At 47.6% G+C, this 23,519-nt stretch overlaps 1 protein-coding gene across 11 annotated transcripts in view; it reads right to left on the reverse strand.

Moving 5' to 3' along the window:
• eps8a (EGFR pathway substrate 8a, signaling adaptor) overlaps positions 1-23,519 on the reverse strand; it is a 40,775-nt gene that overhangs the window by 8,328 nt on the left and 8,928 nt on the right. For 6 of the 11 annotated variants that reach the window (XM_030353143.1, XM_030353144.1, XM_030353136.1 and 3 more), the window contains exons 2-18: positions 14,759-14,846; positions 13,361-13,434; positions 11,350-11,403; positions 10,824-10,891; positions 10,048-10,209; positions 9,078-9,227; positions 8,658-8,740; positions 8,357-8,493; positions 7,209-7,294; positions 6,050-6,176; positions 5,679-5,767; positions 5,497-5,571; positions 4,702-4,847; positions 3,132-3,330; positions 2,014-2,147; positions 956-1,049; positions 445-585 (exon numbers count right to left, since the gene is read on the reverse strand). In XM_030353143.1, coding sequence (XP_030209003.1) covers positions 445-585; positions 956-1,049; positions 2,014-2,147; positions 3,132-3,330; positions 4,702-4,847; positions 5,497-5,571; positions 5,679-5,767; positions 6,050-6,176; positions 7,209-7,294; positions 8,357-8,493; positions 8,658-8,740; positions 9,078-9,227; positions 10,048-10,209; positions 10,824-10,891; positions 11,350-11,403; positions 13,361-13,434; positions 14,759-14,823 — 1,884 coding nt within the window. In that variant the 5' untranslated portion in view covers positions 14,824-14,846. Of the gene's footprint in view, positions 1-444; positions 586-955; positions 1,050-2,013; positions 2,148-3,131; positions 3,331-4,701; positions 4,848-5,496; positions 5,572-5,678; positions 5,768-6,049; positions 6,177-7,208; positions 7,295-8,356; positions 8,494-8,657; positions 8,741-9,077; positions 9,228-10,047; positions 10,210-10,823; positions 10,892-11,349; positions 11,404-13,360; positions 13,435-14,758; positions 14,847-22,013; positions 22,221-23,519 lie in introns of those variants that run through there. The other 5 variants (XM_030353139.1, XM_030353142.1, XM_030353146.1 and 2 more) reach the window with 3 other exon arrangements.

The following is a 23,519-nucleotide window of genomic DNA, read 5'->3' on the forward strand; positions in this document are numbered from 1 at the left end:
CTACCTGTATAGTGTGGCTGTAGATGGGGGCGGGGCATCACTCTACCTGTATAGTGTGGCTGTAGATGGGGCGGGGCTTCACTCTACCTGTATGGTATGGCTGTAGATGGGGGCGGGGCTTCACCCTACCTGCATAGTGTGGCTGTAGATGGGGGCGGGGCTTCACTCTACCTGTATAGTATGGCTGTAGATGGGGGCGGAGCTTCACTCTACCTGTACAGTGTGGCTGTAGATGGGGCGGGGCTTCACTCTACCTGTATAGTATGGCTGTAGATGGGGGCGGAGCTTCACTCTACCTGTATAGTGTGGCTGTAGATGGGGGAGGGGCTTCACTCTACCTGTATAGTGTGGCTGTAGATGGGGGCGGGGCTTCACTCTACCTGTATAGTATGGGGGCGGGGCTTCACTCTACCTGTATAGTATGGGGGCGGGGCTTCACTCTACCTGTATAGTGTGGCTGTAGATGGGCTCTCCTCTGCCGTTGATGTCCACCGCCCTGGTGGTCTCAAGGATGTTGTTTGGCACGTAGCCCGCGGCCCCACAGCCGTTGCGTACCTTCCACCACTGCTTCTTGTCGTCCAGAACCTCAGGAACACACATTTGGGGATTCTTAATGTGTCGTTTTCGGTTAAGAGGGTGAGGCGTTCACCGACAGCCTTCAGTAGGGCTTTTTCTCAGTTACAGCTCCTAGGGTTCACTTTAAACGTTACAAGTGTTTTATTTGTCAAATTTACAGTGCAACACAGGGTCATACTAGGCAGTGAAATTCTTCGGACAAGGCAAACGACAACTGCGTAGTAAAGCAAAACAAAATAGCAATGTTACGTTATACGTAGAATACCAAAGTCGCCACTCGCTACAAAGCTAGCAGCTATCGGTAGGAGTGATCATTTTAATTAAGGGACCATAAAAGGCTGCTTAGCTCAGAGAAAGTAATAAAAATAAACCATCATACCTCCACGACCTCGTCCTTCAGCACAGAAAGCTCCGTGTTGTTTCTTGCCACAAAGTCATATTTAGATTTGGCAAAGATTTTTGGCTGGCCGATGCTGGAGGAGGTGAGGAAAAACATTTCCGAGATCACAAGCCAACCCTGAGCTTTATCAGACTACTGGTAACACGTACAAGTCATTAATTTATAATGCAAAACATATTATCATAAACAGATACAACAACATATTCTTCTAATAATACTATAATGGCTCTGAAGCATGGACTTGAATAGGTACATGGGGTTTGGACGGTGAGGTTATACAGGAATGAACTAGTACTAAATAAAAAGGGAATTTGCCAATCATGGAAAGCGTGGAGAAATGTCCCTGGTTTAGTTCAGAGTGAATGAAAGTGGAGCAAAGTCTGTTTTTTTCCTGCTGGAATTCGTGCGACAGAAAGGGAAGAAAGAAGTCAGCGAACACAGACGGAGGAATTATCCGCGGAAGCGACAGCGCAAGCAGAACGAAGCGATTAGTGCGCAGCGCAAAAAAAATTAATAAAAGACGTGCCACAGAATAGAAAAACACACCAAGACATCAGCAGTCTAACAGAAGAGCCCGACATCAATGAAGGGAAATGCACAAGAGACAAACCCCCACCCAAGAGAGTAGTAATAGTCAGAAACACGAGACGAGGGCGGCAGCAGCTCCGGATGTAGAGCAGGCTGACTAGTAGCTGAAGGTTGCTAGTTCAATCCCCGGCTCCCCCTAGCTGAGCGTCTAGGTGTCCCTGAGCGAGGCGCCTCACCCTGACTGCTCCTGACGAGCCGGCTGTCGCCCTGCGTGGCTGACGCCGCCGTCGGTGTGTGAATGCGAGCATAATTACAAACATGTTCATGTCATGCAAAATCCCTGAAATGTAAATGAGTTTGCCTCGAATCAGTCGCGCTCTGAAAGGGGCGTGAGAGAGAACGATCGGCGAGGTTTAGAACACAAGCGACCAGGGACAGTTCTCCAGGGCTCGGTGTCCCCTCTGCCCCCAGAGGTGGTGGTGGCGGGGGGGGCAGAGGTCAGGGGTTACCGATCGACGTGACGGCTGACGGCCTGCTGGAAGGCGGCCAGGGCCATGTCCTGGTCCAGTGGCTGAGAACGGTCGCACGAGGCGCTGGCCAGACTGTACCTGTCGCCCGACGGGACGCCTGGCATCATCGACGACTGGGGGGAGAAGGGGGGGGAACAGAAAGGCACACGTGGGTTTTATTACAGCCAACCGGGAAAACAGAAACTAACTGGAATAAGACTTTTAAAATGCTCGTGGTTGTACAGCACGGTGAGAGTGCGGATGCGTCGTTGAAGACATTTCAACTGAATGGGTTTCTTCTTTGTGCACGTTTGTTTGGTTTATTGTTCACTTCTAGCTGAAGGGGAATATATGTATTTGTTGTTCGCATATGTTGAGTCTCATGTTGTCCTCAACACTAAAGGGCATGTGACACTCTGCTAACCCTAACCATGCATTAATGTTTAATACCATCTGCCATCATATAAGAAATATGTTATTTTCATCTAAACAGACAAGAGAACAATAAAGCCTTCAAATGTAATTTCATGGTTTTGAGATAGCTATTATTATTCCTTGTAGAAGGACTAAATCTAATCTGCTGCACTCTGAAATCATACTCAAATCGGTAGCACTCTAAACTACCGTTCCGCCGCAGGGTCGACTGATAACAACCGATGGGAGTACGAACGACGGCAGCATCAGCACCCGTATCCCACGGCGACCGATGGGAATAACGGTACCGACGACGGCAGCATCATCACCCGTATCCCACGGCGACCAATGGGAATAACGGTACGAACGACGGCAGCATCAGCACCCGTATCCCACGGCGACCAATGGGAATAACGGTACGAACGACGGCAGCATCAGCACCCGTATCCAACGGCGACCGATGGGAATAACAGTGTCGACGACGGCAGCATCAGCACCCGTATCCAACGGCGACCAATGGGAATAACGGTACGAACGACGGCAGCATCAGCACCCGTATCCCACGGCGACCAATGGGAATAACGGTACGAACGACGGCAGCATCAGCACCCGTATCCCACGGCGACCGATGGGAATAACGGTGTCGACGACGGCAGCTTCAGCACCCGTATCCCACGGCGACCGATGTCCAAACACACACTCACCTCCTGGGCGTGGCGAAGGCCCCCCTCCTCGTGTCTGTGGCCCTCGGCGTGGCCCAGGGCGTCGCCCAGCGGGCCCTCGGGGGCCTGATGCTCGTGCCTCAGGGGCCCCGGGGTGGGGGGGGGCAGCGCGGGGGGCTCCCAGCCGTCGCGGAACCGCAGGGGGCAGGGGGGGAAGTACTGCTCCTTGGGCCACTCCAACCTGGGGGTAGGAACACACACACACACACACAGTGTCAGACACACACACAGACACACACACACACACACACACACAGTGTCAGACACACAGACACACACACACACACACACACACACACACAGTGTCAGACACACAGACACACACAGTGTCAGACACACAGACACACACACACACACACACACACACACACACACACACAGTGTCAGACACACAGACACACAGACACACACACACACAGTGTCAGACGTCATGAAGGGATCCAACCCACAACCTCTCTGATGATTCCCACACCCTGTTCCTGTTTCTCAAAGCAAAGCCTTTTTTTATATCTATTATTATCACTAATATAACAATAATACACTAGTCTTATATAGCGCTTTTCTAAATCCTCAAAGACCCGTAGGCAGAGGAGAGAAGGGTAGGAGAGGATGTGGTGTAGGCCAGCACGATTCAGGGGAAAATATGAATCACGATTCTTTAGCTTAGAATTGATCTCACGATTCTCAGCCACGCTCTTATTCCTCACGAAATATCATTTTTATTGAACACGTGAACCATAACCCCCCAAAAAAATGGCAGCACCGAAAATAGTTCTTTGGCCCCTCTAGCACGTTGGGCTTCATATGGCCCTTTATAACTGATTAAAGTGCAGTATCAAAAACTGAATGATTTATTTTGTACATATAGCAGCAGATTGTCTTTAATTGCTGCCCTTTTATAACTACTGAACCAACTCTACACACCTGTAAACTAAGGCTTAAAAAAAAAATAAAAAAAAATATATATATATTAGAGCTGTCAGTTAAACGCGTTATTAACGGCGTTAACGCAAACCAAATTTAACGGCGTTAAATTTTTTATCGCGCGATTAACGCAATTATTTTATACAAAAAAAAAAATAAAAAATAAATAAATTTCCTTTGGCTCAAAACAAAGAAGCAGTAGCCTGACTGCTATGTTCAAATGACATTTGCTCAAAGCAGTCGTTTAATTGCACTATAGGCTCTTTTTTTGTATCGTCCTGTTTTGATCAGTGTATGTGCCAATGTTGTTATCAATAAAAAATCATTTGCACAAGGCAAGCCGATGCATTTCACCATGTTGATAAGAGAATTAAAATGAGAAGAATTATGGGACAAAAAAATCAAGGGATATTTAGCATAGAAAAATAATTTGCGATTAATCGCGATTAATTAGAGTTAACGATGACATTAATGCGATTAATCACGATTAAATATTTTAATCGCTTGACAGCTCTAATATATATCTATCGAATTAATTTAAAGATTCAATCCACAGAGGTGTGAACCGAGATCCCGATTTTATGACGATTTATCGTGCAGGCCTGGAGGGTGCTGGTGGGGGCCCCACCTGCACTTGGTCCAACCGTCGCCCAGCGTCACCCACAGGTGCCTCTCGTCCACGGTGCCGTTGGCGTGGAGGAAGTCGATGGCCTCTCTGGTGTGGAGCGGAACCACCACGCTGCGGGCCAGATCGCCCCCCGAGGACTGCACCACCTGGAGGGGGGGGGGGGGGAGGGAGGAGGAGGAGGAGGAGGAGGAGGAGGAGGAGGAGGAGGAGGACGAAAAGGGAGGAGAGGGAGGAGGAGGAGGAGGAGGAGGAGGGAGGAGGAGGAGGACGAAAAGGGAGGAGAGGGAGGAGGAGGAAAAGGAGAAGGAGGAGGAGGAGCAGGAGGAGGATTAAGACGAAGAAGGGAAGGAGGAGGAGGAGGGGGAGGAGGAGGATGAGGGAGGAAGAGGAGGAGGAGGACAAAAAGGGAGGAGGAGAGGGAGGAGGAGGAGAAAGAGAAGAAGAAGGAGGAGGAGGAGGAGGAGCAGGAGGAGGAGTAAGACGAAGAGGGGAAGGAGGATTGTGGGTATGGGGAGGAGGAAGATGAGGAGGAAGAGAAGGAAGATGAAATTGAAGAGCCCTGTTGGGTTCAAGCTACAGAGCTGGCGGCTACGCCTCCACAATATCCATAATATCATCCCATGAGGGCTGAATATCTTCTGGGATTTTACAAAGAAGAATAGAAACTAAAAAATTTTTACAAGGAAACTAAAACATTTGCACAGTAAGAATTCCCCAGGGCACGATAAAGAACAAAAAATGTTACCTTATCAATACAAAATCAATAGTTCTGCCGATAAGAACGTGATGACGTACCATCCTCAGTGGCGTGAACAGGAAGTGCACCAGATCCGCGGAGCTGGGGTTCTGGATGTGGGCTCTCAACTTTGCCTGTGGATTGGAAGTAGACCGGGAGAAAATGTTAAAATGTACTGAAAATTGTAAACCACTAGGTTAGTACGCTATATACATAGCATTTTCCCCACGGACCCCCTTACCAGCAGATTGAACGCGTGTTTGAACTTCTGGAAACAGTCAACGAACTCCTCCTCGGTCGGGGGCCGTGAGCGTAGAGTGAGGACGCCCTCTGGTGGACACATTCAGAACATCACATTAAGAAAGACAAACTACATGATCGACTCAGAACTATTATTTTTTTTTACACTCTATGGGCAGGCCTCTACAATTTATTGGATCGCAGGGTTTAATATGAACACGAGATTAGAGTTAGGATTAAGGTTGTTGATTAAAATCGAAATCATATGACATATCATTTTAAATGATAAAATAATTGAGAATAAGGGATAAGTCACAGAACTGTCACAACTGCTGAGGAAGAGGACGGTGAAGATGTGGAGCAGAAACTGACCTCCTGGACTTTTCTTTTTGCCCTTCTTGTTCTTCTTCCTCTTGGAGAGCTCGTTAAACGCCTCGGCGGCTTTCTGCAGTTTGGTGACGAAGTACTCGATGTCATCCAGGATGTGGTTCAGGATTTTCTGTCAAACAAAAAGATAAATTACAACAAAATCCAGTAAATATGTTTGGTTGGTTTCAGACCAGCAGATGCAATGTTTCAATTTTTTTTTTTTTACTAACCATACCAATAGCAAAAATTAAAATAAAATGTGGATTTTTTTGGATGTGGTTTAATGTGAAGTAAGCGCCATCTGTAAATGTACCAATCATTAGCATTTCCTATCAGGCCGCTAATCCACTGTTTGACTTGGAGAGATGATTGACTCAAGGCAACGTGACTGACAAGGTGACTTTATAGAATGATTAAACCTCGGAATATCAAAGTCTACCCAGGCAGCAATACATTAGCAGCCTTAGCAACAATAACTGATGCTTCTGAAAGCAGACATACATAAATGGAGTTGGCGTAGAACAGACAACAAACCTGAATAACAACCATTATGTTGAATTTACAAAATGTTTGTAATGCTTATTTGACAGGTTTCAGCTTTTATGTAAAGAAAATAAATTTAAATATAGTTTTTAATTTTTAACGATTAAAAAAAATATATAGATATTTTCCCGCCACCTCATCGGGAAGACAAGATGGCCGTTCCCTAAGGTGAGGACATGGGTTAGGGTTAGGGTTGAGGGAGGGTTAGGGTTAGGTTTGAGGGGGAGTGAGAGGTTAGGGTTGGGGTTGAGGGAGGGTAAGGGTTAGGGTTGGGGTTGAGGGAGGGTTAGGGTTGAGGGAGGGTTAGGGTTAGGGTTAGGGTTGAGGGAGGGTAAGGGTTAGGGTTGGGGTTGAGGGAGGTTTAGGGTTGGGGTTGAGGGAGGGTAAGGGTTAGGGTTGGGGTTGAGGGAGGGTTAGGGTTGGGGTTGGGGGAGGGTTGGGGTTAGGGTTGGGGTTGGGGTTGAGGGAGGGTTAGGGTTGAAGGAGGGTTAGGGTTGAAGGAGGGTTAGGGTTGAAGGAGGGTTAGGGTTGGGGTTGAGGGAGGGTTGGGGTTAGGGTTGGGGTTCAGGAGGAGTGGGAGGTCTGGGGTGTAGGCCGGCGCAGACCGCGGGGCGCTCACCACGTCCCGGTCCACGTGGAACACCGTCATCCCCACGGGAAGGTCGTCCTCGCCAGAGTAGCGCCTCACCTGGTCGTCCGTCAGCACTGAACGCACAAACGAGTTACACAACGTGTTACACAACGTGTTACACAAACGTGTTACACAACATGTTACACAAACGTGTTACACAAACGAGTTACACAACGTGTTACACAAACGTGTTACACAAACGTGTTACACAACGTGTTACACAAACGTGTTACACAACGTGTTACACAAACGTGTTACACAACATGTTACACAAACGTGTTACACAACATGTTACACAAACGTGTTACACAAACGTGTTACACAACGTGTTACACAAACGTGTTACACAACGTGTTACACAAACGTGTTACACAACATGTTACACAAACGTGTTACACAAACGTGTTACACAACGTGTTACACAAACGTGTTACACAACATGTTACACAAACGTGTTACACAAACGTGTTACACAACATGTTACACAAACGTGTTACACAACATGTTACACAAACGTGTTACACAAACGTGTTACACAACGTGTTACACAAACGAGTTACACAACGTGTTACACAAACGTGTTACACAACATGTTACACAAACGTGTTACACAAACGTGTTGCACAACAGCCCTGTTTTGTAGTTTACGTAGTAAGCTGTGATATATTTAACGTCCCCGTTCGACTCCTTCAACGTTTATCTCTCTCTACTTGTGTTCAACTTGTGTGCGGTAAATAATTTTTTAAATAGACAAAAGAAAACACAAATTCAACCGCTGCTGGTCAGATTAGTAGATGATAGTTTTGAGCTCGATTGACCCAATTTAAATAGCCTTTATAAGTTAGATTCATGTTCCCTGTCCGTAAACAGGAGGGAACAGATTCGATTGTCACAGAAGCTTGATGGGGTCAGGAGCCGTTGCTTGTGACCGGTGACGGCTGCCAACGACTCTGAAGATAAAACTTGAGGGGGAAAGTCTGAAATCGGTTTCAGAGCCTGAAATAGCAGAGGAGACGCTGGATGAGTCCTGACTCATGTGACTGTTCTCTTCACCATCCCACTTGGATTGCACTACTGAAAATGCATTGAATCTTCCCATGCTGATAAAAGGGGAGGGGCCTGGTGGAGTCACTCACTCTCTTGCTGCTCATTGGTCCAGGCCGACCAGGCAGCCACTCTGCTCTTCACGTCCATTTGATTGACAGAGTCGGGGGGGGCGGGGGCGGGTGCAGCCGGAGGGGGCGGAATCAGCCCGTCACTCTTCAGAATCATCCTGGAGGGGGGAGGGATGGGAGGAGGGGGAGAGAGAGAACGAGAGAGAGAACGAGAGAGGGAGCGAGCGAGAGCGAGCGAGCGAGTCAACATCCAATCAGATTACAGGATCACTATTCATTATTTATTCACGGTATGAAGATGAAAAGTGAAAGTGAGCCTTACTTCAAGGCCTCTGGCCTCTTCTTCACTTTGCCCGCTTTGGCGTCCAGCATGGCACTCTCTATGTCCGCCTGGATCAGGTTCGCCTTCAGCGGAGAAAGGACAAGATAAAGATATAAGGGAGGGCGACATATTAAGCATATGAATATATATAAATAAGAGAGAGAGAGAGAGAGAGAGAGAGAGAGAGAGAGAGAGAGAGAGAGAGAGAGAGAGAGAGAGAGAGAGAGAGAGAGAGAGAGAGAGAGAGAGAGAGAGAGAGAGAGAGAGATGGATAGAGCAAGAGTTAGAGCAAGAGAGGGAGAGACAAGAGAGAGAGAGAGAGAGAGAACGAGACGAGAGCGAGAGATAAAGCAGTGTATAGAGCTACAGCACAAGAGAAAGAGGGATAGCGTGCAAGAAGACACACACACACACACACACCTTGATGTGGTCGCACTGGAAGAGGTGGAGGTCGGCCTTGGCCTGGCCCGCCTCCTTGCAGACCAGCGCCAGGATGGAGTCGTAGGAGCAGGCGTTCATCAGCGCCTGGCACGACTGGATGCTCCCCACGGGGAAGTTCTCCAGCTCCTTCTGCTCCGCCGAACGCGGAGGGAACAACAGAGTCAAGCCACGACACGTCGTCCACATGGGGGGAATTAAAGGTTCACACCTGAACCGCGGTGGTGCCCACAGTCCATCACGCAAGCAGGGCTACCATCAATACAACGTTTAAAGGGACCGTACTATACAAGCTGTTTGGAAAATCTGCTTTTTATGACATCACAAGTGGGCGTGTCCACCTAGATGTATGACGGCTAGATGAGCAACGTTTGCTGCGCTCCACTGGGTAGGCTGGTAGAGCGATCTACCTTTAACGCACTTAAAAAACATTGTTAACGTCAGAACCCGACCATCTGGGGTAACGCTTGACTAGTTGCACAAATGTTGTCAAGTAAAAAAACAATGAAAACAAATAATTAAGTAATTTTAAAAAGTTGGTTGGAAGAATAACTGATGTGTCTCAGATAGCCCATTTTCTTCCAGCTAGCACTGCTGTATACGGGGAATGGGTTAGCCTAGCGATTGTTGGTACTTGCACTTGGTTCTACGAACATCCTTACTGTACCGACAGCGATATATTGTCTCACTTCTTATGACAAATATACTCATTGTAAGTCACTTTGGGTAAAAGCGTCTTCTAAATGCCCTAAATGGAAATATGGTATGCTTGGCTGCCTGGTATGCTAGGCTCATGCTAACGCCAACATGCTAACAAGTTAACACGCTTACAGGCTCCGCCCCCGGCCTCCTCCGCCCACCTGTAAATACGGAATGCTTGGCTGCCTGGTATGCTAGGCTCATGCTAACGCCAACATGCTAACAAGCTAACACGCTAACAGGCCCCGCCCACCTGGGTGTCCTGGTCGATGAGGCTGACCGTCTTCTCCTCCACCTGCAGCAGCATGTCCTGGGTCCACACCTTGCCCTTGGCGTCCAGCAGACGCAGCCGGCGGATGCCGTCCTCCGCGGTCACCATGCCGTCCTTACGGTCCAGCAGGAAGGTGGTGAGGTGCTGGGGGGGGGTGGGAGGGGAGAGGGGAGGAGAGGGAGGAAGAGGAGAGGGAGAGGAGAGGGGGAGGGAGAGGGGTGGGGGGGAGAGGAGAGGAGAGGGAGGAAGAGGAGAGGGAGAGGGGGGAGAGAGGAGGAGAGGAGAGGGGGAGGGAGAGGGGAGGGGGGGAGAGGAGAGGAGAGGGAGGAAGAGGAGAGGGAGAGGGGGGAGAGAGGAGGGGTAGAGGGGAGGGGGAGAGAGGGGGGAGAGGGGGAGAGAGAGAGAGGAGGGGGAAGGGAGGGGGGGGAGAGAGGAGGAGAGGAGAGGAGGAGATGAGGGAGAGGGGAGAGAGGAGGAGAGGGGAGAGAGAGAGAGGGAGAGGGGAGGAGAGGGGAGAGAGAGAGAGGGAGAGGGGAGGAGAGGGAGAGGGAGGAGAGGGAGAGAGAGGGAGAGGAAGAGGGAGAGAGGAGGGAGGGGGGGGAGAGGAGAAGGAGGGAGGAAAGGGTTTGAGGAGGGTTTCTTGTTTGTTTATTCATGTTCCGATCCTCTAAATCGACATTGTACGGCTCTCTCCCATCCAGCCGTCCTATTGGTGTTCCCTGCTGTCCGTGTGTCTGTCTGTGTGTGGTCCCGCCTACCTCCACATGGTACTGGGATGTGTCCGTCAGGCTGTTGATGCTGGTCTTGGTGTAGTGCTTCCTTTGCTCTTTTAAAAAAAAGAAAAGAAAAGGAGGATGAGGATTTTATTTAATTGTTCCCTATTGCAAGAACGTAAACTGAGCGGTTGGGTCTTTTACTGTGAAACTCGGTTCTCATTGTAGTATCAAACCACACACATCACACACACACAACACAACACAAAAAGCCACACACTACCTGACCTTTCAGACGCACGTCATCAATCATCGCCCTCAGCCAATCAAGACGGTGATCGACGAGGTCAGGGTCTGAGACGACAGGGTACGACGACGCGACACTAGAAACAAGCTACACCGTGGGGCTGAGGAGATCTACAGACTCAGGATCCGCTCAGGCCAGCGTCACCGAGCTGATACACTGACGGGTGGGGGGGGGGGGGTGTGGTTGCTCAGTGTGAGAGAGGTGGTGGTGGTGGGTGGGGGGGGGGGGGTAGGGGCGTAGGGGAGGGGCTAGTGGTCCACTTACTGGAGATTTTCCGTAAGAGGCCGTGCTCCCAGTTGTCCGCGGAGAGGTTTAAACCTACGCAATGCATGCAAAGTTACTGCATAATTCTTATTATTCCTAGCCCGTGTTTGGTGCTTTGTGATGATTGCGGCTTTTGCATTTTGTAATAGTGTCCAACCCGTCTCTTTTCGCAGGACAACCGCGTACCTGGGCTAAGTAGACAGTCATGAGGTCATTGGATTATTACCTTTACAATCCGGAACAATGACCCAGCCCACATGATATTAAGGCTACAGCTGGGTGGAAAGGTCGACAGAGAGCCGGATCAGAGCACAGGGCCGGTCAGCTCTCTCTCATTGTTCCCCTGAACATGAAAGAGTACCACCGCGCACACAGAGAGAACAGCCTGGATCACAGGGGTAGCCTGGGGCTAGCTTTTCAAACGGCGGTGAGTGATCAGCCGGACCCGACACGGTGAGAAAACACGGTCACCGACCAGAGGGGGCGCTGTTACTGCAGTTTCACTTCCCCTGTTTAGTTTCCACTTGAGGGTGAGGAACAACAGTGATGGTTCCTGGGTACTGAACGGCCCCATGACCGCATGAGCGGCAAGTGAAATGGATCGCTTGATTAACGTCATCAAAAATATGTACACAGTTACTCACCGCACGTCACACATACAAAACTAAACACAGAAGAACAAAAAACACCCACACAGAAAGTAAGAGATTGTGTGTGTGTGTGTGTGTGTGTGAGTATTTTGTTTTTCTATGTGTGTTTGTGACACACACACACACACACACACACACACACACACACACACACACACACACACACACACACACACACACACACACACACACACACACACACACACACACACACACACACACACACAGCTTACTCGTCTTACTTTCACTCTTTTTATGCTTAGCGGACGTCCGGAAGAAATACGGTCCGTCAGAGCCTGCGATTGGTCGAGCAGGGAGAGGTCAAAGGTGAAGAGACTAAAATGGTGTCTCTTGAGGAATGACAGCGGGTGACGCAGAAAGTAAACGATGGATCGACTCCTCTCTCAATGCAAGTACTAGTTCTACACAGAGCACAGCCCTAACTGGACTCTCTCTCACTGCCATCGTTGTCTTCATCAGATTCATTTGGAAAGAGATTGAGGTCAAACACAATGTCTGGGTGCATAGGTTTAATGTTGCATTGTTTCTGGTGCTAGGTCTTTTGGCTAATCAGAGGTGTTTTGGCTAAGGGCAGCCAAAAAAACAGTAAACACTGGTTGCTTGCACACTTTCCTAGGAACATAAGCTGCGTAGATTAGATAGCAATGTTCACATTTTTACGGGCTTGTGTGCAGTCCACCTCAAGTGTATTTTATGCCAGCGCAATCGTCTGCCAAGTTCGCTAAAAGGGTGAACAGCCCGACTGCCATCTATGTTAAGTGTTTTTCCACACCTTGTTAGGAGCAGACACACTTAAACACGCTACTAAAACAAACCTTTTATAGTTCTACGCTCAAAAACCATTATATAAAAAAAAAAAAAATCTTTGTTTTTCTGAGGGTAATGAGCCCAATGTGGCCCTCGCGCCATCCCCTAACACACTCCTAACACAGTATTGTTCCTATTCTCCCAGACACTAAAACAGTGCATGGGTGCGTGTGGCATTGTTTGCGTTCACTATTGACGCCGTGTTTACCTCGACAGCTCCACCCTAATGGCTAAAGTGCGTGCGTGCGTGTTCTCTATCCGACCCTTCGGTAACTCGATGACGGGGTTCATAACGCACCACCTTTACTTATATATACGAGAGCCATACAGGGGAGCCTCCTGGGGGAAGAAAGTAAGCTAGGTCAACGCTACGGTAAAAGCTACGTCTTCTAGCCAATGACCTGGCAGAGATTTCCCACCAACAGCAAACACTGATGACGTTGATATTTCTTGTGTAATGGAGGGCAGACTTAATAGGTGTACAGAAGTGGTTAGAGTGGTTAGATGAGGTTTGAACAGGGGAATGAACTCACCGTACAGACTTTTGGCACTGGATTTGACTTTGGCTTTATTCTCCTGAGGCTCGGGGAATTTGGAGCCATGGCCGCTGAAAGAGAATAACACAAACAAAGCTAATGAACTGGATGGATATTCACATCACACCTTCCCGTAGCAAATGTGGAAATTGTACGCATTGCACAGCAAGGGGTTTGTTATTGCGAAATAAACCCAAGGAGGGGATACAGAACCCAACGACTTTGAGTTTACAGTTGGGAATAGAATTCATAGCAACGGTCTGATATTCAAAGCAGGGGTTTGCTCTAGGAGTAACAGATTTGAGTATTCAACGAAGCCGCTCAATAAATATCCACATCGTTTAATTTCATGATTGTCCCAATGTCACATTGGCTAGCCTACGATAAATTCGTTATTTTTTGTGTTTTTTTGTCTTTGTTTCTTATCAATTCAAGGAGAGAGACCTTTGCAAAAAAAGCTAAACATCAAGTTTTTAAAACTCTTTTCCTTTCCTAACTGCTAAGCACGCGGGCATCGCAGATAAAAGAGCGGGAAACCGCAGCAGGTCAGTCGGTGTCACGAGGGAGATCACACCATCGTCACAACCGACAACAGACACTTGATATTTTCCCACATTTCCCGGGTGTGGGGCTCTATGCTAGGGCGTTTAATAATGGATGTGGTGCTTCTGTCGCAGGGCTGACAGACAGACCTGGGCTCAATCGAAGAACGGCCACCCCGATCGACTCTTTGACATGAAGACTACTCCCGCAGTGCAGATTATCTTCCACAGAGCGGGGGCGAGATTTTGTTTTTTAACCGCTTAACCAATGTATGGTGTGAGTGCAGCTGCAGAGGTCACTGGGTTTTTATCACACTGGTCCAGGAGAGAACAGAGTTGTGGGAATAGGAACGGATGGTCAAATTAAGAGATGCATGGGTTAGCTGGGAGAGCTGGTCGCTGGTGCTTAGGAGCTCTGTAGCAGTCACTGATGGAGAAAGATGTGAGAAAGAAACTACCCACCATGCCACATTTGCTGGCACATTTGTTGTTGGTCTTCATCTAAAATAAAAAAAAATAGACTGGCCACTATTTGCCGATTTGAGGTGTTGACCAAGTGTGTGAACGATTTGTTTCTACACCCTCCATCACAGTGTGAAAATATTAGCCTAGTATGTTTACAAATGTTGTAACACACATTTGCATTTACAATTTTGATTTCAGCTCATATACACTGGACGCCCGTTTTGTCTTGTGAGAGCAGTTATTGTCTTCAGTTATCTTTTCAGATTTTAGAAAATTTCTTCCACCATTTACGATACCATCTCCAAACGTATCGCTTTCAAAATGGAGGACTCACTGGCCACGACAATGCAACGGTGATATGGGGGGTGGGGGGGGGGGGGGTACTCACTTGAGGTGGGAGGGGTAGGAGCCGAAGGTGCCAGGGGCGAGGGGGGGGTTGTCGTAGCCGTTCATCCTGGACTTCACACAAGACACACCTGGATGGGAGAAGGACAAGGAGACGATGAACATCAAGCAGCACACACACACACACACACACACACACACACACACACACACACACACACACACACACACACACACACACACACACACACACACACACACACACACACACACACACACACACACACACACACACCATTTAATAGTTGCAAAATACCAAAAACAAGTTATAAGCAAATCTTAAATTTGACAGCATTTGAGCCACATTTTTTAAATACAATGATCTGCAATAGAGGACAACAACCCGATAAGTGCCTCTCTGAGGCAATAAACAACAGATCTCTGGTCTTTTTACTCAATAAGATGACTGAACGTATTTCATGGATCGTCCAAAACAAGGTCAGATCAATGTCCCGTTGATTGGCCAACAGATGACTCCCCGATCCCTTCAGCAGCACTTCCCAACCGCGCCGTAGACGAGGGACGCCTGAACACACGACGCAAGCTCGCCGCTAAGCAATCAGCAAGAAAAACGAGACCCTGCTGACAACACACAGATTACACTATCTCTGACACACACACCGGGCGGGAACAATGGAGCAGATCAGAGGAGACCGATCAGACAAGACGGACGCAACCCGTCACCTCGAGGGCCCTGCGAGGGCCCGGTCGAGGGCCCGGTCGGGGGCCAGCAGGGGCCAGGGGGAGATTGTGGGCCCTTGTGTTTTTGAACCCATCACTCGACAGCAGAGCCATTGTTGTACGGTGTGGACATGCTGCTTACGCAAACAACCCGGTGATACCTCAGGGAGCCTGGGCTGATTGGCCGGCTGGGGTTAGGGCCCAGCAGCTTTGGTTCAACACAGAGAGCCCGACTATGGCTAGAGCAGGGGTGTGTGTGTGTGTGTGTGTGTGTGTGTGTGTGTGTGTGTGTGTGTGTGTGTGTGTGTGTGTGTGTGTGTGTGTGTGTGTGTCTTTTTGGGTGGCTTTTTATGTGTGTGGGTGTGTGTCAGTTTTTGTGTGTGTCTGTTTTTGTGTGTGTCTGTTTTTGTGTGTGTGTATGCGTGCGTGTCTTTTTGTGTGTCTGTTTACTTTTAATAAATGTCACATGCTGCATATTCAATGAGATTTTATAGATGGAGCCGACCTCTCTGCAACCTGTCTGATGAACAACAAATTGTCAATAATAAAAATCGTAAATCATCTGACGACATACAACTCAACTCACTTAATTATATGCCGTTTTTAAAACAAGACAGTGTTTATTTGATTTGATTTAGGTCAAAAGCAAAATAAAATGTCATCAAATTGTGAATAGAAAATGTATCTTCCCCACTCTCCTTTCTCACTAAATGATGTCAGATTTCCACCCTGATATAAATCCTATCACATACAAGTGACGACTGTAGAAAAACACTGTTCACAAATGCTCTTAACCTAAGCTATCAAGCCAACAATCTAACCCTTGCCTCTTCTGTGATATTTGACTTGGAAATGCCGTTTAGCGCTGAATTTGTGTGTTGCAACTGACAACCGTTTTTTGGACAACTGAACGCCATTCACACCGTGACAGACACATGACACCGTCTCCCGCTGTAGGGGGTCTCGGTGACAAACGATTCAACAGATCGCCCGGATGGCATGAGACTAGACCGCCTGCGTCAAATAAACCAAGTTACTTCGTCAAGACGGTTTGTTTCTGAGACTGCCTGTACTTGTCTCTGTATGAGTGTGGACAGGCAGGGGGGGGGGGGGAATGGGCGAGAAGGTGACGAGGGAGCAGTTGGCGTGACGACGACGTCAACGCTTGTCCTTATGAACTCAACATCGCATGTTTAACACGTCGACTTCCTTCAGCCTGCGGCCACAGATTTGGAAAATGCAAATGGGGGGGGATGACACAAACGGGTGTGGGGAGGAAGGAGTGTGTGATTCACACACACACACACACACACACACACACACACACACACACACACACACACACACACACACACACACACACACACACACACACACACACACACACACACACACACACACACACCACCAGCAATGGTCCATTTATTAAAAATAGACAAGGGAGGTCAGATTCACTGCCTTTGCAGTGGCACAGCCACTCCGCCCAACCCAACCCTGTTGACATCCCTAAATCCAAAGACATCAAAGACAGTGATTGGTCGAGGCAGTCGGTCTATTGATGACATCACACGGCAACATTTGCATAGACACTCGAAAATGCATTGGCAAGTAGGTAAAGTATTTTTGATCTGCGATGAAAAACCTTATGAGATCCGTTGAAATGACAGTTAGTAAAAGTGTAACACTTGTATTTCTTTGTAAATATTAAAAAACATAACCCAATGCAATGCTTTCTTTCGAGAGTCCATTATTGCATTCATAAACCATCGTTACAGAGCTGGTATGTTTACCAGACGATACATCATTGGAGTGTGGGAAGCAAGTCAACCACGATAAGCAGCCCGACTGACTCCTGGCCACGCCCTTCAGCGTGCGGTGGTCGAGACCGCGGCTGAAGGACAAACAGCATCAGCCACACTCTTATCACGTCAGGTCAAGTTTATGTCGAGTTTATTATTTTAGGACATTTTGGATACAGCCTTCATTAGGTTTTTACTGACGCTCCTAAGGGCTTTGAAACAGCCACGGAATAAACCAAACTCCAAACCCATTGCTCATGCCCTAGTCCCCAAGCCTTTATACAGCGTGCAAACAAGGTGATTCAGGTAGCATTCAAATCAAATAACTAAATCCAAGGGGAAAGACAGAACACTGACATCACACGATACCACTTGTTGCTGTCTTTTTCAGAACAAGACATTAAAACAAACAGGAGTGCGTTACACTCACAACCACGCTAGCGTTTCTCTCAGCAATTCTCCTGGTAAAACCAAACAATATGTGAGCTGCTGAATAAAGGTTTTGCCTGGCAGCGGAGACCAACCCAACACTCCTTAATAAAAGATAAACACGGCACACAGAGAGAGAGTGGTGCCAGCTAGTTTCCACCCAGAGCATTTTCCACTTCTTAAGAAGTCATTAAAGACTTCCGGATGGCCGCCTGGGAAATGTCACATTCAGATGAAAAGTTCATAAAGATGAAATTAAACAACTGCTACACATAAAGATTCTGTGTGTGTGTGTGTGTGTGTGTGTGTGTGTGTGTGTGTGTGTGTGTGTGTGTGTGTGTGTGTGTGTGTGTGTGTGTGTGTGTGTGTGTGTGTGTGTGTGTGTGTGTGTGTGTGTGTGTCTCTCTGTTAGCATAGCGTTGCTGTATGTACAGTGCAGCAACAAGATGACTTTTCCCAGGGCCCCAATTTTCCTTTGGGCTCCGTATTTCATTGAACTGAACTCAAAGGCCTCGCTCTCTCTCTGTCTCTCTCTCTCGCCCTCTCTTAGTTACGTGGTAACCATAACTACCTCAGACAGGTCAATTGCTGAAAACAATATGGCTGTTCCTGTGGGTGAGGATGTTTTGGCCCTTGGGGGCATCCTAAGCACCAAGATAAAGACTTAAAGATGTATCGTACCTCCCATCTCAATTTATACACACCAGAGACAATAGATTTGTAAAAAAAAACATGACTCTCCTTAACTTCACAACTGAAGTTTACATCCAGTAGAAGTCCCCTCCACATTCCAACTACAGTACCAGACCGGTTTGATTTCCTCCTTTTGAAAGACACACAAAGTAGTATTGATAATTTGGCACTTACTGTACACACTTTTTGTATGTTTTACATCCTGGCACTTGAAAATAGTACTTATCAAGTGTAGCATCTTATCCTAGCCTATGTTTGTTGGATACGGGGAATGGGTTAACCTAGTGATCATTAGTGCTTGGCACTTGGTTCTATGAACATCCTTACTGTACCGACAGAGATGTATTGTTCTTTCTCTTTCTTCTGTCGCTTCGGATAAAAGCTAAATGGCCTGAATGTGAATGTAAAAGGATCATTTTTACTTCATGACAACCGTTCATAGATGATTAAGTGGTTGACGAACTACAACAGAGAGCAAAGCTTCAACAACCACTCGCCACTGCTATTGAAAACATCTAACCCAAAAGCTTAGTTTGATGGTATAGCTTCAGATGTATGACAATGATGCATTGCAGAGGTTCTAGGTAAGTCATGACTACATTGGCCGTGCTGAGACACACCACAGTCGTTTGTTCCTGTTTCATCAGTGGGCAAATCGCAGATCACCTTGTAGAGCATCCAATGTGCCAAAGCTAAATTTAGCGGTGACATAGTGGCCTATATGAGACGGTAAGGCTCTCGAAGGCGGCTGCAGCAGCAGCCTCAAAGCTCTGGCTATGGTGGATGCAGAAAGCCCCTTACGTTGAAGTTCAAACCTCATGATTCAACCTGACAATCAAGGAGATGATTAGTGAGCTATTTGTGGGTGACCAGACACCGCTTACATCACGTTACGGGAAATGGTAATTTCCCGTAACATTTTCATCAAACATTTTGTCATTTTTAGAAGGCTGAGCAGAACTGAAGGAGGAATAGAGGCAACACCCACACCCACACGGTAGAATGACACCCTATATTAATGATGGATGAACAACTGTGGTGTCATCACAATAGTGGGACACACACACACACACACACACACACACACACACACACACACACACACACACACACACACACACACACACACACACACACACACACACACACACACACACGAGCACTGTGGCCTTTCCATGGTCAGTCTGGCACCTTTACACAATGTGCTCTGGAGCAAGGTTGCCAAGGAGCAGAGTTAGTTGCAGCCCTGCGTGTCAGTCCAGCTGGAGTGATATCAATATTTGACAGACCCTCCCTGTTGCTTAATACTTCCCCTATCTTTTCAAATATCTTAATGTTATCCATGGGGCTACAGCTAGCCGTTAAGTGTTTAGGGTAGATTATGGCCGTGCCAACTCGTTAAGCAATCAAAAAGACATTGATATGAATCTCGCCTCTTCATCGCAACCGGCCACGTCTACTATTCACTTCCCGCGTCAAAAGCCGTAACGTCCAACTGTCAATCCGTCACTTTCCCGCCCTTTTCTGACACCTCTTAAGATCAGAGCCCATCCATCCTGGTGAGGGCGGCCTTCAACCAATCGATGGAGGGTTAGCCTGCCTCGCAGCCTGCCATAGGTCAGCCCGGATTAGAAGGGGAAACGTCCGGGACGTCATTACAGCGCCCGGGCCCTCGACTGACCCAGATCCCGTACGTCATAACGTCATAACGACTGACAGACATCTGGTGGCTAACCCTCACCCACACAGCGAGGAGTTTTGTTTTCTAAGAAACACAAGAACCTCTGACGAGAAGTAATTTGATCCCCAGAAGACAAGACCGAACAGACCGGCTCCAGTGCGTTCGGACCAACGCCTCTCGCAAAAGGACTATTTGTATGTAACTAATATTGTATTTCTGTTGCGTAGAACACATTCATTATTTAGGAGGGTTTTAGCAGAGAGGAAAAGCCATCCTTCTCTTGCTACATGAATGTGTCCCCAAACATGTCACCGTCGGCATCAACACTATCCACCATTTTCACAGACTACTTGTCAGTATTCTTTTAAAATATACAACCCCAAAGTGGCCATGAATACAAACCCAGAGAGGCCATGAACACTGCACGGTTGGGCTTTTAATAGCCCTATAGACGTCTGAAGGCTTGATTTATGATATAGGTCCTCTAGCCTCTAGTAGAGGCTACTATCTGAGGATACTCAGTCGCACCCTGCTCATTGGCCTTCCTCCGAGGGGCGACCGTACATTCCTATACAGCACACCGGTGCTTGTCTGATTGGCGCGTGTGAGTGAGGGAAAGCCTCCAAGGTCCTTCAGCGACCACGTGGTCTGCAGGGAGCCAGAGACAGGTGGATATACCTCAGGGATTATCCTAAAGGAGACACACAGTGGGCCATACTGGTGGGGGGGGGGGGGGGGGGGGGGGGGGGGGGGGGGGGCGGGGATGACCACAGATACGCAAATAACCCATGTCTAGTATGTTGATCGTTTGTGGTGAGTTCATATGTGACATGGCAGAGGCATGGCAGTTTGTCTGCAAACACTGCGGTGGGATTTCCATCTCCCTTCGTTTCCAGAGCCACATTAAAGCCCTTAGTCAACACAGCCAGCCTTGATAAGGCTGAGCGAGGAAACATCATGCCCGGCCTCTGAGGTCAGTGGAGAGAGCAAGGCAAACAGAACCGGTCCCACTGTAAAGTAATGGTGACACCACAAGTGTGCAAGCGTCATTAAGGGTGGGTCCGCTTTATCTCTCCAAAGGAGTTTAGTGACGCAGAGTAGCCCATTAGCACGTCCTACGTTATGACACACGCGTTCAAGATTCCCTTTCCCCTAGGAACAGCTCTACTGCAAACCAATACAGGCCCGAAAGATCTAACGAAATAGAAGACAAAAGATCCACCAACTGACTCATATTGAACAACTCTAACAAGAATGAACTGAACATCCGACGCTTTGGACTAAAAATTAACTGGGAAACATTGTATTTTAACCAAGTTAAACTGGTGAAATAACAGATTCAGGTGGGTTGCACAAGTAACACTTTTCTTTGGTGCGGCTGAGTATAGGGGGAGCGTCCCATCTCATTGCTAAACATAAATAAACAATGACTCATTCTCCAAGTGGTTACTGATTTACACAAGAGTAGCAGCTCCAGTCATTTAATTACACAAAGGGCAATGAGGAAAAATACAAAACTGTATTTTGCAACTCTTCATTACGAAAAGAATTACAGAGTACCCACTTCTGTTTGCGGTAGACCTAAATATAAAAGTACTAACTTATCGCTAACTTAACATCCATCACGATCTGTTTGATGAGAGGCTCACCAAAACACAATAACTGAGTTGTACTGGCAATTCAAAGACCTGCGGACGACTTCATTGAAGAAACTAAATGTAAACAAGGGCTATAAATGATACATGAGCAGGAAGGGCGGGCACAAAAAAATAAACATTAGACCAGCTGTCTGAACCGGTGAGGACCGGATTCCACACGATCAACCCATCTGCCTGTCTGAACACGGCAAATACCAACGTTTCAATAAGTGATCATCTTGAGCAAGCTGTCCTCTTCAGCGAACAGTGTTAACCGACCACAGCTCTAACGGGTCCAGGGCTCGAGTCCAGCCGTACCTGTCCCGTATGCGGCGTCACGTCACATCGCCAGCCCCCTTAAATCCAGTTCATCCGCTCCTTCTTTATTCTTTCACTCGCAATGTGAAGCACAAGTGCTAATGTTTCTTCTCCATTCGCACGTCGCTCTCCCACAATGGAAAGTAAAGAGGATTTGGTAAGAAGATTTACACTGAGACTCAAACACACACACACACGCACACACACACACACACACACACACACACACGCACGCTCTCTTAATCCCCCACATTTCTTCACAAGCTCCAAAGTGTTCTGGGATACATCTCCTCCACACAACGCAGTCAGCACACAGTGTGACTTTCAACAACGCCAGAGCTGAGAAGTGAGCTGGTGACTCTTTGCCCAATAATGAAATCAACCATAAAAAAAAAACCTTTATGATCAGATTAAAAGGTTTCATTATGAGTTCCCCTTAGTGAGCTTTGCACACAATCCCAACGTGCTACTGTATCTCCCCCTGGACCTATATAAAACCCAAGGCCTGCATATACTGAAGATTGACTTCACCGCAGAAAGCCCCACTAAGAGCAAGGAGGCCCCTTCACTGTGCATTGACTAATCTGCTGATACAGCAACACTCCTGACAGCCATCCACACACACACACCACCACCACCACCCCCCCCTCCCAGGGAGGATCTGGGCCAATGGAAAACTGCAGGGGAGCGCGGTAAGTTGCTCATTGTTCGTGGCGTGCTCTGTGCTCACAATAGCCCACATGCTGAAGGAGGAAGTACATTAAATGACTGAATACGAGGCGGTCGTCCATGAATCCCGTGTATTATAATAAACTCGACTTCAATCAAGTCACAATATAAAAAAAAGTATACTCGAGATCTGGGCGGTGGCGTTGAGTTTGGTAGCCAAAAACCAAACAGATGAGACAAAATTAACAACGAGGACAGATAAACCTAAACGGATACACTCAATAAAACCTGCAGAGTTTTATCGGCAGGTTTTATTACGATTCGGTAGTAGCTGCTTCTAACTTGCCACGACCAATAAAGCGTTCATTACAGCCCCATTAAGATATGATTTAATCACACCGTGGATACGGACAGGCCCCGGGTTATATTTAAGGCCGGGGTCATGTCCCTCGACACATGGCGTCTGTATTGACCGTAACTCAGTTTCAAACTGGTGCCCACTAAATATTCCAACTGCCCGATTAATAACCCCAGGCTCATTACTGCTGACCTGTGATAGACTATAGGGCGGTCACGATGGAAAGAGAACACAACTAGCGGAAATCAATACATTCAGGCGGAGCACAGCTTCATGCGGCACTACAGATGGGACTACAGACTACAGATGGAAATTAGCCGGCATGGCTAAATCTGGCATAATTTACATGTTGAACTCTGTTGCTCGTGTTTATTAATGTGCGCTGTCCCTTTAAATAAAGAAATCAAAAATGTGAAATGCCGATCAGTTTTATACTGTGTGTGGGAATCGACTTCCACCAGAAAGCCATGAACAAGACA

The sequence above is a fragment of the Gadus morhua genome, chromosome 4 (genome assembly GCF_902167405.1).
Source record: "Gadus morhua chromosome 4, gadMor3.0, whole genome shotgun sequence".
Taxonomy (NCBI): domain Eukaryota; kingdom Metazoa; phylum Chordata; class Actinopteri; order Gadiformes; family Gadidae; genus Gadus; species Gadus morhua.